Source organism: Fringilla coelebs (genome assembly GCF_963513975.1).
Source record: "Fringilla coelebs genome assembly, chromosome: 28".
Taxonomy (NCBI): Eukaryota; Metazoa; Chordata; class Aves; order Passeriformes; family Fringillidae; genus Fringilla; species Fringilla coelebs.
The window spans coordinates 4,508,190-4,523,072 of NC_140054.1; the positions used below are offsets into that span (position 1 = coordinate 4,508,190).

General features: G+C 48.6%; 1 protein-coding gene across 1 annotated transcript in view; it reads left to right on the plus strand.

The window, feature by feature from the left end:
• Window positions 1–1,734: 1,734 nt before the first annotated feature.
• Window positions 1,735–14,883, plus strand: part of CSMD2 (CUB and Sushi multiple domains 2) — a gene marked incomplete at its 5' end in the record, with an annotated part of 252,580 nt that continues 239,431 nt past the window's right edge. The window contains one exon of the mRNA XM_084222825.1: window positions 1,735–1,891. Coding sequence (XP_084078951.1) covers window positions 1,735–1,891 — 157 coding nt within the window. The remainder of the gene's footprint in view (window positions 1,892–14,883) is intronic.

Here is a 14,883-nt window from a genome sequence, read left to right on the forward strand (position 1 = left end):
AGACATAAAGCAACTCTTTCATGTGCCAGCCGCGGTTGCCTTGGCTCTTGGCAGCGGCTCCCGGTGTGGGCAGTGCGAGGATTGAAATGCAGAGGGGACAGAGGGACAGACAAGGAGGATTGAGCCCAGATCGCCGAGCACCCTCGATATATAATTTGGTTTTTTTGCTGTCAAATAAGCTCATTCAAGGCAACCGGAACACGGCCGAAGAAGGGGGTTTTGCAGCAAGAAACTGCAGCAAATGCGAAGCCGGGGGAGCAGGGGGATGGGTGGCCAGGGGAGCCCCCGAGGTGGCCCCGGCAGGGCCGGGGGACGCGGCCCGGGCCCGCCCTGGGAACCGGGGGCACCGGCCCGGCCCCCATCCCGGGGGAGCGGGGGAAATTGGGATGGAAGGGGGGAAAAAGGGGATAACAGGGCTGGAGAGGGGTGTGGGGCTGGCAGACACCCCCTGTTCCCCAGGGTTTGGGGGAGAGCGGCAGCTCCGAGCCTGTCACGAACGTGAAGTCGGAGGGAGGAGGGGGAGGATGCTCGAGCGTTCCAGAGTGCCTTTTTCTTCGTTATTTATTTATTTCCTTAAGCTCTGGTGTCATGTTCGAGTTGTTTTCCTTGTCCCTGGATCTGAGCATCATTAGCAAGATAATGAAGTTCCCGAATGTGGCGTTAAGTGGCTGCATTCCCATTCCTCCCTCCCTTTTCCCCATCTTGCCTGCAGCTCCAGGGACCGGCGCACCGGGAGATGTTAAAACAAAAACAAGGGGAGGTGCTGCTGGTGATGGGGGAGAAACGGGGCTCTGCCAGCCCTGCCAAGCCCCCCGGTTGGCTCGGGGGAGGGGGCACAGCCTTTCCCACCTCCAGGATGCCCCTGGACCAGTCCCACCAGTATCAGGGAGCCGTGCTGCGAGGACAAGGCACAGGCAGGGAAAAGGGAGGGGAAGGGGGGGGGGGTTTCTGTCGTGATCCGTGTTCGCAACAAAATTCGCCTCGTCGCAAGAATTGTGTCAATAGCATCAGGTTGTTTATGGGGGGAAGTGGGGGGGGAATAACAGGGATGTGTGTGAGAGAGAGAGATGGGGGTGGGGGGCTCGTTCCTTATCGGGAAAGCTGGAGTAGCAAAAATAAACGCGCTGTGGGGCTGGATGCCGGGTTTGGGGTGGGTAACACAGCATCCCCCCCTCTCTTTCTCCACAACACCCCCCTGGCCCGGCATCCAGAGAGGGAACAAAGCTCCGGGAACGATTAATCAAGTGGCTTAATAAAAAAAAAAAAAAAAAAAAAAAAAGAAGTATAAATCCCTGCGGGCTGCGTGGTGCTGGTGGTGGTGCTGCTGCCGAGGAGCTGGCTCTGAGACAGCCACCGGGAGGGACGCGCCAGCCCTCCCCTGCTCTCCTCTCCTCTCTTCTCCTCTCCTCGCCTTCCCTCTCCTCTCCTCTCCCCGAGCTGCTGCCACACTTGGTTCATTCCAGCTGCAGAAGCTCAGAGCCTTCCATGCGGTGGGATTTTTTTTTTTTTCCTCCTCCCGGGCTGAAAAAAATTAAGGGGAAAAAAAAAATAAATCAAAATCACAAGCCTGACCCGCTTCCCCCTCACCTCCCCCCTCCTCCTTCCTTTCTCCTCTTCATCCAGCCGAGCCGAGGACTATCCCAATCGCCGAGGGGAAGGAAAAAAGGGGGAAAAACCCACCAGCGGCGAGCAGCGGACCCCCAGCACGCCCCATTCGTGCCGCTGCCCTTTGACATGCAACCTTCCTTGGGATGGCACCGGCCGGGATGCAGCTGCAGCCTCGGAAGGCACTGCTGGCAGCTGGGCATGGTGGCACTGCTGGCGGCGGAGGGCAGCGCCTGGAGCCGGGCACTGCTGCTCTCGCTGGGGCTGCTGGCAGGATCGGCCATGGGTGAGTGACAGAGTGCCGCGGGCAACTTCGGCGGGAGCGGCTGCGGTCCCGATCCTGCCCCGGCTCCGGGGGATGCAGCGGGGATGGAGCCCGGGCGGGAGCGGGGCTGCGGGGGGTGGCACTGGGGGGTGGCACTGGGGTGGTGGCACTGGGGTGATGCCACTGGGATGTGTGCCACTGGGATGGTGGCTATAGGCTGTGTGGCACTGGGGTGGTGGCACTGGGGTGGCAGCAATAGGCACTAGAGTGGTGACACTAGGGTGATAGCATTAGGCTGTGTGGCACTGGGGTGGTGGCAGTAGGTTCGGTGGCACTGGGGTGATGGCACTGAGCTGTGTGCCACTGGGGTGTGTGCCACTGGGATGGTGGCAATAGGCTGTGTGGCACTGGGGTGATGGCACTGGGGTGGCAGCAATAGGCTGTGTGGCACTGGGGTGATGGCACTGGGGTGGCAGCAATAGGCTGGGTGGCACTAGAGTGGTGGCACTGGGGTGATGGCACTGGAGTGGTAGCAATAGGCTCTGTGGCACTGGGGTGGTGGCACTGGGGTGATGGCACTGGGGTGGCAGCAATAGGCTGTGTGGCACTAGAGTGGTGACACTAGGGTGATGGCAATAGGCTGTGTGGCACTGGGGTGATGGCACTGGGGTGGTGGCACTGTGGTGGTGGCAAGAGGCTGTATGGCGCTAAGGTGGTGGTGACACTGAGGTGGTGGCACTGGGGCATGTGGCACAGGAGTGGTGACACTGAGCTGTGTGCCGCTGGGGTAATGGCACTGTGGTGTTAGCAGTAGGCTGTGTGGCACTGGGGTGGTGCCACTGGGGTGATGGCAGTAGGCTGTGTGGCAGTGGGGTGATGGCACTGGAGTGGTAGCAATAAGCTGTGTGGCACTGGGCTGTTGGCTCTGGGGTGATGGCACTGGGGTGGTGGCACTGTGCTGTGTGCCACTGTGGTGGTGGCCCACTGTGCCCTGGCATCTTGGGCACGGCAGAGGGTGTTGGATCAGAGCTCTGGAGCTGCATCCCTCGGGAGCAGCAGCTTTCCCAGCGCTGCCGTGTGGGAAAGGCTCTGGCTCTCCATGATCTCATTCCCCTGCTCCGCTGGGTCAGCTTTGGGATGAGCTGCTTCAGGAGCTGCTGATGTGCAGCATGACTGTGAAAAATGCCAGCGCTGCTCTCCCCTCTGTCTTTCCCTGGCATCTTAATTCAGGATTTCACCACCCTGCTGCTTGCCCACAGCTGATAGAACAGATTTCTGGATGCCTTGCATGAAGATGGAAGCACTTTGCTCCTTTTCCTCCTGCCTTGACTATCTCTTATATATGAGCTCGCTGGCCTCAGCAGCCTGGTTTTTATGAAATATGCATGTTTGGGCTTGGAAGCAGAAGAAGACTTGAATTTGGGGGCAGTTTGCTTGTGTCTCCTGCCTCATCTCCGCAGCTGCCCTTGCAGCCAAAGCAGATCCAGGGAGTGAAGTTTATTTCTGGTGTAAACAGCAAATATTTAGGGACTGTCCTTCTGTGTGTGTAGGAGGGGGAAGAGTGGGAGAGCCGAGTGCTTGGCAGTGGCTGCTCTCCACACTGTGCAGTGCCCCCATTTCCAAGTTTCCAAGTCCTGTTGTCTTGTCTGCTGTATCCTAGGCTGGAGGAATGTGTGTTTGGGTGTTGATGTGTATGAAAGCTCCTTGGGTTTGGGTTTTTTGTTCTTTTGGGGTTTTTTTTTTATTGGGGGGGGGAGGAAAAACTTTCTCTGGAATGCAAGGCTGATTTTATTATGTAAGGCAGGTTTCCTTTCGGGGGCTGGGGGATGAGGATTAACTGCTGCTCCTGAGCGCTCTTGCAGTGGAGCTGAACAGTTCTGCTGACTGGGAGCATCTGTTAGCAAAGGCTCTAAACCCACCCAAACAACCTACAGGTCCCTAAGAAAGGCTGAATATTTCTTTTGGTGGCTATTTTTCATCTCTTCAGCATGAACATTCAGCCTGTGCACAGAGGAAAACCATTCCAGCAGCTTCTGTTGAGCTTCCCCATGTGAGCAGACTGATGGAGAGATACCTAAATCTCAGATTTACTCTACCAGGGGCTTACAGCTTTTTCTCTTCTTCTGAGCTGTCTGTGGCTTACTCATACTGGATCTTCCAGGCTTCACTCTGTACCTCACTGAGCATTTAATCCTTTCTTCTCAGGCCCCTGCTCCCTCCTGTCTGCATTTTGAGCTCTCTGTTCTGGATCCTTCAGCCAGAGGTTGATGCTCTGGGTTGTTTTGCTTTGTGAGCAGAAGACCTGAGAAAGCTTTTTAGCCCTCAGATGGTTTTTTATCTGCATCAGAGCCGGAGGCATTGATCAATAAGTCCCCTCTTTAGATTCTGAAACCCCAGCAAGGATGTTTTTGTGAGAGCAGGATGCCAACTTGGGCGTCAGCGCCTGGTGCTGGGTATGCAGGGAGGGAGGGGAGGCACCCACCCTTTGTAGGGTCACAGTAGGTTTGGGGTGCAACCCCAGGAAATGATTTCACCCTGTTCTGAGTGCTGAACCCCGGTGGAACAAAGTTCCAGGAGCTCCAGGCTCTCCCGTTCCGGGGCTGTGCGGGGAGCAGTAGCCAGCAGTTCCCATAGTGTGGCAGCAGAGCCGTGTGTGTGGAGCCAGCGGGCAGGAGTTGGACAGGAAAAGGGGGAGAAACCCCGCTCCCAGCACATCAGCTGGGCCCTGCCTGCCCAGAAATGACCTTCTGAGAGCCAGCACGGGCTGGGGGTGCCCTCGGGTGCTGCCGTGTCCCAGGGCAGGGTGATGGAGCTTCCCTTGGGGGAAGGATGGAGCTGGAGCAGAGGGAAGGTGGTGCCTGGTGATGGGAAGCTTATTGTGGCTGTGGAAGTGATTTGTGAGGTTCTCACTTGCAGTTTGAAGTTTAATGTGGCTGGGGAAGTGCTTTGTGTCAGGAAAATTCACCCACAGACACCAAAAAGGAGACAGAGGAGTCCTGGAACTTTATTCCAATCAAGGCAGAGGCCATGGGGCATCCCCTGGGGTCTCTCAGATTTTTGGAGGACGCAGCCTCCTTTTTATCCCAATTTCCCAGCTGCATTTCCCTTCTCTCTTTCCCCATTTCTGAGGTACCTGAGAGGTTCAGACTTCCCAGAACACCTGATCCCAAAGATTCCCCTCTAATGCACAACCCTCCCTTATGGAATTTAGGGATTTTTCTTCCCCATTGTTCCTTCCATCTTTCAACGTCCAATTTCATTTCTCAGCCAACCTAAAGTTTATCTGTAAAATCAAATCTCTTTTCCCATTCACCAGTCAGTGGAATCCTCCCCATTGTTTCTTTTCTCTCCCAGTGCTGCTTTTATCTCCCAGCTTGTTTGGAAAGACAAACCCACCATTCCTCTCATTGGTGAGGTTCCCCCTTCCAGCTGGAAGTTTATTTTGTCTTTGTGAGGCTCCCCCTCGCAGTTTGAAGGCTGCAGTGATGGTTTCACAGGGATAAAATGGGCACAGGGCACTGGATTTGCCTTTGGCTGTGGCTTGGTGGTGAGCCCTGAAGTGTGATGGTTCTGGAATTCTGGAATTCTGTCTGATTGTCAGTCAGTGCTGCTCACCCCTTTCTGGTGCTTTCTGGAGAATCAGCTCAGCTCCAGCACTGCAGGGTGCAGCAGGGCCATGTGCAGGCCCCGTGGGTGTGGATAAACACAGATAAAACACATTTTAATGGCCTATTATAAATGGGTCTTGACACCATTATTTATACACTGTGCTTTATTAGTTAGCACCTTGCTTGGTACTGGGTTAAGGGAGCTGGAAACACCAGCTCATCAATTTCAAACCCCTGTAATTATTATTTTTTCCTCGATGGAAAACAGTTTTTTTCCAGACTGCTTTCCTAGGAAGCTGCTTATAAATTTTGTTTATGATGGATTTGTGTCCCAGGTGTGGCTGGGTGTTGACCAGGGGATGTGTCCCTGTGCAGAACTGAGCATTCCTCACCCAGGAAATGGTTCCTGCTCTCAGCAGCATTCCAGGGATTTCCAGCCCATGGAATTATTGCTGCCCTTCTCTGTTTCTGAGAGCCCAGCTGGGTGGGAAATGCCAAATTTCACAGCTGTGCTTCTGTTCCTGCTGCTGCCCTCCCAACCCCTGCCAGAATCTGGCCTGGATCTTGACCAGAGGAAATTGTTATGATAATGTTGAGGGTTAGTTGGGGGCAAGGTCAGGCAGCCTAAACTGGTTTTGAGCCCATGGCATTGCAAGAGAAGTCTTTTTAACTCCATTTTTATCAGGAGTATCCTAAGACACGGGGCTGGAGTAATTTTTCACAGGCTTTAGTGAAATTATAACAAAGCTCTGTTTAGCTGAGTGGATTTTAAATAATACTTCTTTACTCTCCTCCATGTTTCCAGGCATTGGGAGGTTCAGAAACACCATGAATAGGCCTAAATTTAAATTAGGCTTTTTATTTTTTTTTCCCAACAGAAAATAGAGCAAATTCAAATGGAGGGGGAGAGATAAGACTTTAAGGGCTCCAAAAAAAAAGGGAAATGATTAAGTAGTAAAGATTCTCTACTGCTGGAATTGTTGAGTGCAGCATTGAGCTGTCTCTTTGACATGCACAGAAATGTCAGAGGTGCTGGAATCCCATTGAGTGGCTCCAATATCCACTGAGGAATGAAGGGAAGGGAAAGGGAATCAGGATTTAGGGGGAGTTGAAAGCAGGTGAGGCTTTCTGCTCCACCTGGGAAGAGGTGGAGCAACTGCTGTTGGTGTGTGAATCATCAGCAGTGCCGTTACTTGAGGTGTAAACACCCAAAATCCTGGGAGCAGTGAGGCTGGAAAAGCCCTCCCAGGTCACAGAGCCCAAGCTGTCCCCAATCCCCGCCTTGTCCCCAGCTCTGAGTGTCACATCCAGGCTTTCAGGGATGAGACCCCAAACCTCCCTGGGCAGCTCCAATGTCTGACCACCCTTCCCATGCAGAAATTCCTCCTGGATACACCTGGAGGTGGCCCTTGTGTGGCAGAGAGAACATTCTAAACTCTCAGCAAGTATTTTGTGTCATTCTGGAGAGAAAGATGGAAATCACAGCCCAGAGGGGCTTTCTTGCAGTGCTGCCTGAATTCTGTTGCCAAGCAAGGATTGCCTTAGGAGGACACAAGAAAAAGGCCACCAGTGCCACCAGAGCCAGCCTGGTTTGTGTGGGCACCATCTGGGCAGGACTGGAGCTGCAGCCAAGTCCTCACCAAAAAAATTCTCAATCTTTGCTGGTGTTTCAACTTCTTCCTCAGAAGGCAGCTCCTCTTTCCACCCAACCAGCAGCAAACCCACAGCACCCCATTTCCTGCTGGTAAAAATGAATTTCCACTCCTGCTTCACTCCTGGGCAGAGCAGTGGGTGCCCCAGGAGGTGCTGGAAGTCAGGGAAGGAGGCAGGAGCAGGAAGGGCTGGCCAAGGTCACCCAGCAGGAGCAGCCTGGATGTCACTCCTGCGTCATCCCACGCTGAGCACCAGCACGGGGATGTGATGCTGCAGCTCCTGAGGTGGTTTTTGAGAAGCCTCCCTGCTGCAGATGAGGTTGGAGCTGTGTCTGTGCAAAGGCATTTCACAGTGGTTACACTGGAACAGAACAATTCCTGCATCCATTTATCAAAATGTCTGTGATTCCCATTTCCAGACAGATAAACCAGCGGTGAATCTCAAATAAAGGTGTCTTTGTCCAGAACACTTCAACACAAAAGGAAGGGAAGGTTTGTTCCTCTGACCTCTGGGATGGGAAGTCTGTTCTGCCCTGCTGAAATGGCTTTATTTGGGTTTCACCCACCTGCCTTGGTGCCTTGTTTTTGCCTGGTCCTCAGCTGTCACTTCAGTGGCGCGGTCACAGGCTGATAATCGCAGCCCCAGCTGCACCAGGAGGTGCAAGGAGGGCTGGAATGGCCAGGAAAGATGAGTTAATCACAGGCAGAGAATTAACCACAACTGGGGATTTGCTGCTTCAGTGCTCTGCTGTTATTTGCACTCTCCCCTGACTTGCAGGAGTTGTCAGAGCCCAGGTCCTGCTGCCTCCCTTGGCTGTGGGGGCACTGGGGGATCCAGCAGGGTGTGAGCCTCACTCACTCTGCTTCCCTTCCCCATCCCTTGGTGAAAAATGCACACTTTATGATTGGCTTTTGCAAATATTCAGGTGAATATTGTATGTGTTGTGTCAGAAAGTGATGCTGGGTAAATTCTCTCAAGTACTGTGTTAGATATAGTTTTAGGTTATAACATAATGTTAAAATAGGAACTATGTATGTGGGATTTTTTTTTTTAAAGAAAGGAATGAGGTACTCTCACCAGATAGCAACCACAGGACACCTGAATCTTTCAGAGAAAGAGAATTTATTGCCCCATTATCAGAAGAAATGAACTTTTTCTGCTGTCAGGATTCAGAGGAAGAAGCTGACACTGCCCAGCCAGAATCCTGTGTGTGAATGGAATTGATGCACCATGGATGAGGTGTGTGAATATGCAACAGGCTGTTGCTTTTAAGGGTTAATCCTCTGTTCATGTGGGTCCTTTTTTGGGCTTATTTTTCCCAGAAAAGGTACCTGCACTGTCCATAACTCTTTGTTTCTATTGTCTCATATTGTCCTAATCCAAATTGTCCAAATTATTATTCCTCTAATTGTACTAATATTTTTATAACCATTTTATTACTACTAAACTTCTAAAATTTTAAAAAACAAGAGATTGGCCTTTTTCACACCTACAACAGGGGGATAAACAGAATTTGCAAAATGATTTCCAGATTTATTCCACAGAGAGAGAGAGAGAGAAATCTTGGGATGTTTGGGAGGAGCTTTCAGCAGGTACAGATTGCACAAGGTTGATTAACTGCTCAACTTTTCTGTGCTCTTGCTTCTGTCCCTTGATTGCATGGAGTGAATTCAAGCATTTCATGTACAATTTGGGATTAATTGTGAGTGACATTTGGAGGTGAAAGTTGTCTGTCTGCCACTGAACTTCAAGCAGCATTGTCAAAAAAAGTCAGCAATAAAACCAAGCACGGTTTCTGTTGCAGGGAGGATTCACACAGCTCCTGTAATTTGTACAGAATTGCCTTTTTATACACTTTTGATACCTTTAGATCCATGTTTTATGCAAAGACTGCAGCTTTTAAAAGCAAAGTGTGCTCACCAGAGACGGGGAAGGTGGGAGGTGTGCGTTGAGAATTTGCCAGATGCATCAGGGAATTGGATGCTGGGCTTTAGAAAAGCAGGATATTGGCAGAGAGGATGCTCTGGACCTTCTGAATTTCACCTGCCACACACTCTGCCTTTGAAGCAGTTGCTTAAATTATGGGAGCTCCAGCTTCTCATCTGTGGAGGGGGAAAAGTAGTGCTGTACTAATAGTATTATCTAATTAATTATGAAGATGAATGCCTGCAGGATGGCAGAGATCAAATGGAGAACTTGTTTCCTTGTTACGGTTCCTGTTATTTATCAGCACTTTATCAATATTTTGTTTAGTTAATTTAGTGAAAGCAGAGTTTGAAATAAGATTTTTTTTTTTTTTTTGGTGGTATTTATGTCATTACTTTTGGAGTTGCATGGCCTGAGGTGGAGTTTATTCCCTGAGAAAAACAGGAGGAGTGGGATTTTGGAGCTTTGTGGTGGGGAGTGGTGGCTCACAGGGGGTCACATCCTGTCCCCAATCCTTCCCCTCCCACGTGTTTAAATCCATGAATCCCAGCAGGATTCTCCCCTCTTCTCACTGCTGTGGGCAGAGCAAACTCTGCACCTTGCAAGGGCTGTGGAGAGCTGGTAAACTCAGGGGTACAGAAAATTACAGCTCATTTCTCCTCTGACAAAGGCACAATTCAATGTTCCTTTCCCCTTTATCCACCAAATAATAACACCCAGAAAAATCCATTTCCTCCTGGAAAGGGGAGGAAAACATCCCATCCTGCAGGAGGATAATGGAGCTGGTGCTTTTCCAAAGGCAATGCCATTTTTAAAGATGCTCCTTGCATCCCACAGCATATTGTTTATATCCCTCTATTGTTGTTTTGTCTCCATTAGGGAAAGGTTAGGCAGGGATCCTGGACACTGGGCAGCTGGCAGCAGCATTCCCAAGGGGCTCTCATGAAAGTTAAGCACCACTTGGGCTGTTAATATTAAAATAAGGCTCACCTGCTGGAATAATGAAGGGTTTGAAGGATGGGGAGTTTGTCCCTCATTGTGTGGGGACTTTTTTTTTTTCCCAGAGATGCCTTAGGATTTTGGGTTTTTTATTTTTCATGTATTTGTAATCCTGCAGTTCTTGAGTGTACAACTCCAAACTCCATGCACAGTGTGAGCTGCTGCTTCCCCATTTTGGGCAGACACAATGTCCTGGTTTGGCTTGAGAGATATTTAGGGAAGGGATGCAAACCTCAAAACCTCAAAATTAAAACCTCAAAACCACTACACACAACAATTCCCCTCCAGGCTGGGCAATCAAGGACACCTCAGTGAGATGGAAACAAAAGTGAGTTTTGGGGCAGCAAACTTGGGGTCAATGACTTCATTAATTGAAGCTGTAACTGGAATTAATTAACCCCCAATATGCAAATGGCCCATATAAAAGTGTGAAAACTTGTGACCCATTGTCAATTTTAGGTGTAGCCCTGGGGGGCTTTGTCTGCCCTGAAGGCCCTTCAATAGGTAGAACTGCTTTTTATTGCCTTAATTTTGTCTGGCCTGTGATTTTAGGTGGCCCCAAAAGGCATCACCAGTGTTGTGCCTTCCTTCCCAGGGTTGGGTTCCTTCCCAAGGCCAGGCTGGATGGGCTTGGAGCAACCTGGGACAGTGGGAGCAGTGGGATTGGATGAGGTTTAAGATCTCTTTTGGGTGGGATGAGATTTAAGGTCTCTTTTGGATAGGATGGGATGAGATTTAGGGTCTTTTGGATGGGATTGGATGAGGTTTAAAGGTCTCTTTTGGATGGAATGAGGTTTAAGGTCTCTCTTGGATGGGATGGGATGAGATTTAAGGTCTCTTGGATGGGATGAGGTTTAGGGTCTCTTTTGGATGGGATTGGAGGAGGATTCAGGTCTCTTTTGGATGGGATGGGATGAGATTTAAGGTCTCTTGGATGGGATGAGGTTTAAGGTCTCTCTTTTGGATGGGATGAGGTTTAAGGTCTTTTGGATGGGATTGGATGAGGTTTAGGGTCTCTTTTGAATGGGATTTGAGGAGGTTTCAGGTCTCTCTTGGATGGGATTTAAGGTCTCTTTTGGATAGAATTAGATCAGGTTTAGGGTCTCTTTTGGATGGGATTGGAGGGGGATTCAGGTCTCTTTTGGATGGCATTTAAGGTCTCTTTTGGATGGGTCTGGGTGATATTTAAGGTCTCTTTTGGATGGGATAGGATGAGGTTTCAGGTCTCTTTTGGATGGGATTTAAGGTCTCTTTTGGATGGGATAGGATGAGGTTTCAGGTCTCTCTTCACCCCAAACCATTCCAGGATCCTGTTTTTAACTTGGCCCTGGTGTCCCACTGACCCAGGGCCCTTCTCCAGCGGCACAGGCAGGGCTGGTTCTCACCCTGGACAAGATTGAAGGTAAAAAAACCAACCCTGCAAGGTCCCTGCTGTTGTCACCTCTTGGTAAACACCTGCACTTCTTCCTACTGAATTAACTAAATTCATTTAGCAAGAGCAAGTTCATTTTGCTGGATTTAAAATGCCGGCTTGGGAGAGGCTCTGTCATTTGTTCCTCCTGGGAGCACTTCCCAATCTTAAATTAGAGAACAAATGATGACCTTTTTTTACCCAGGAGTCCAACACTGAGGGCTGTTACAGGGAGTTTTTTGCCTTTTTCTTCCATGAAATGCAGTTAACAAATGAGACTTTTGACAAAAAATCCCCAATTTGAACGTAGAAGTCGATTCAATTCACCCCCTGTTAGCTCCTTGATTGAGAGCTATGTAGATTGAAGAAGAAAGGTATTGATCTGCTTTGGGGATTGAAAACTAAGATGAAGTGGAATATGTCTGTGGGTGAAAATGAGGTTTTAAATGGATGGAGGAGGCGAGAGGAAAATAAAATACAATGTGATGTTAATAGGAGGGAGTTTTGGGTTTCTCCGGTGGTTCTGCAGAGGTGGAGAGGGCACAGGATGCAGAAATTGTACAAGTCGTGGAAAATCAGTGCTTGGCACAAGAGTTTTTCTAAGTTGGGTCAAAACAGCACCAAAAAAAATCTGGTTTTGGGCTATCAGAGCATCCATGAGTTCCCAGATTCTGTTTGGACAGAGGGACATTGTCACCGTAGGACACGAAAGAACACAAGAGCACACTGCTGTTCTCAAGGTGAAAAAAAGGAAGTTTATTTTCTGACTCCAACATTTATAGATATCCAAAAGTGACAGTGGATTGGAGGGTGACAGTGCCACCTCTCTGATGTCACTGGACAGGCCAACAGTCCATCAGATTTCTCCTCCTCCATCAAAGAATGCAGAACAATGAGTTATTCACAGAAAGTGTGTGAGAAAGTTCCTCACAAGAATGTAAACATCAGAAGGCTGAGAAAAACTTCAAAAATCAGGGCAACATCACATTTTACAGAGCTGACAGATTTCAGTGCCCACAGCTGATCTTTAACATCCCCTCCAAGCCATTCCACCATTCCCTGAAATAAAAATCGAGGTTTTGCCATTGTAGACGTGAAACTCACGTCTAAATGGACTGAAAAATTCAGTCTAATTGAAATGTTTCACTCTTTCTCCAGATAATCTGCCAGGAGCCTTCTGTAGCTATTATTCTTTGGGGCATGTGACTGCCTTGTTTTTTTGGCTCATTGGGTGAAGTGAATTATTAACTTTTATTTATTAACTTTCCTCTGTACTGTCAACTGCAGGTGACTTTCATTGATTGCTCAAGGTGACAAGGAGGCATTAGGTAATAAATATCAAGTGCTGCAATACTTAAAGGAAGTGAATATGAAAGTGCTGTTAACGGAATCAAGTAAAAATTGGATTTATACCCTAACAAAAATTCCCAGGAGAAATTGCTTTCTGTTGGACTCTTTTTTGTAATTCAAATCCAATCACACAAGTGTGAGCTGCTGGAATACAATTGCCTGGCTGAGGGGGTTTTGTTGGAGGATCTCAGAGCTCTTGTAAACACACAGAACATTTTGCTTTGCAGAGCGTGGGGAGATGAGGATGGTGGTGCAAGAGTGGAGAGCTTTTAATAAGTGGAGTCTCTGCTTGTTCTTCCCAGTGATATTTTTAATTCTGGAGGTGTGAGGTGCTGGGGATGGCAGTGGATGAAGTGGTTTCTTCTGTTTTGGCTGCTGGCAGAGCTTCTCTGGGTCTCTGGGGGCTGAAAAGGCTCTGTGGCCACTCTGCCAGCACCAAAAGGGGACTTGTGTAACTTCTGGGAGGAAAAAACAGCCTGAAAATACAAGCTGGTTAATGAATTGATGTGTGAAATCTGAATTAGAGTCCAAAACGTGGTGGGAAGGGGGAAGAAACCCCATGGAACTCCCTGAGATGAAAAAGACTTTTCAGTGCAGATTTGGTTCTGAAGGAGCTCTGCCCCCTGTGCTGCCTTTCAGCCAGCAGGGAAAGGATGGAATTGTTGGTTTTGGGAGAATTCCAGGGGCTGAGGGCTTGTAAATTTTAGGGAGATGGGATTTGGAGGCCAGCATCTCCCCTGGGCCTTGAGGGAACATTGAATTTTACAGCTGGACACAGAGCTCCAGTGGCAGAGGGAACCAAGCTGGTTTTAAATGTTTAATGGTGACAAGGGGAGACCAATAATGAAAGATTTTCATGAGGAATTCTTTAATTTTGGCTCCACTGTGACTTGAGATGGATTTCACCTTGAACCTCACTTCACCTTCTTCAATTTTTATTTTCTCTTTTTTTTTTTTTTTTGAGGTAATCCTAACACCCGAGATGAAAATGCCTTTGAGCCCCCTGGATAAACCATTTAAATGCAAATATTATTTTACTGCAAAATAATTGAAATACAAATTGAAAAATTTGTTTTTGGCGATAATAATTAGCACCTCGTAAATGAGACTGAGTAAAAAAAAATGCTGCACATGAGTGGGAGTCCATTTGCAGACTCTGGGAAAAAAAGTTTTTCATCAAATTACCTTCTGTTTTCTGAGTTTAATTTCAACTGGGGGTTGAGATGATCTGTGTCATTTTTACAGATATCTGCAGTGGAGGTGAGAAAAAATGAAATCTTTGCTGTGTTCATCTTAGAGAGAAAATAACAGTAAAATTTTCAGAGGGTTTTGAATCAGGCTGAACATTTTAATTGAGGTTCTGACTCCCAGGACAAGATTTTCAAGGATATTTAGATGCCAAAATAAGTGGAGACTTGCCCAGGGGAGGGTTTATAAGGGAAATGTGGCTGCACAGCTCAGGTGGGGTTAGGAAGGCTCCAGAGGATTATAAAATATCTCCAAACCTGGGGCTCTGAAGTTCCTTTGGAAAGGATTTGTGAACTTGGCTTTGGTTTTGTGGAGTTTGTCACCAAGGGGTCACCAAGGGGATCAGTCAGAGCCTCCCAGCTCCCATCTCAGTGCCTTCACCACCTCTTAAACCTTTTATTTTTGGAGGATAACTCTTGGTTTGACAGGAGAAGTGCAGAGGAGCTTTGAGGTCCCTTCCCAGGCAAAGCATTCAGCAATTCTGAGGTGGAATCCAAGGGCACTGGAGGGGCTGGGAGGCCACAGAGGGAATTCCCAGTGGGGCTGTTCCTCACCCCAGGATCTGCATTAATTGGGTGGGAACAGCTCCAGGAGTGCCTGGGTTTGTCATCCTGCTGACAAGGGCTGGGGATGTGGAAAAACGCCAGTCACTTGTTTTTAACATTTTAAATGTTTAATAGTAGTAAAATGGTTATAAAAATAGTAGAGGAATAATAATTTGGACAGTTTGGATTAGGTCGATATGAGACAATAGAAACAGAGAGGTGATTGGTGAATGGGAAAAGAGATTTGATTTTACAGATAAACTTTAGGTTTGC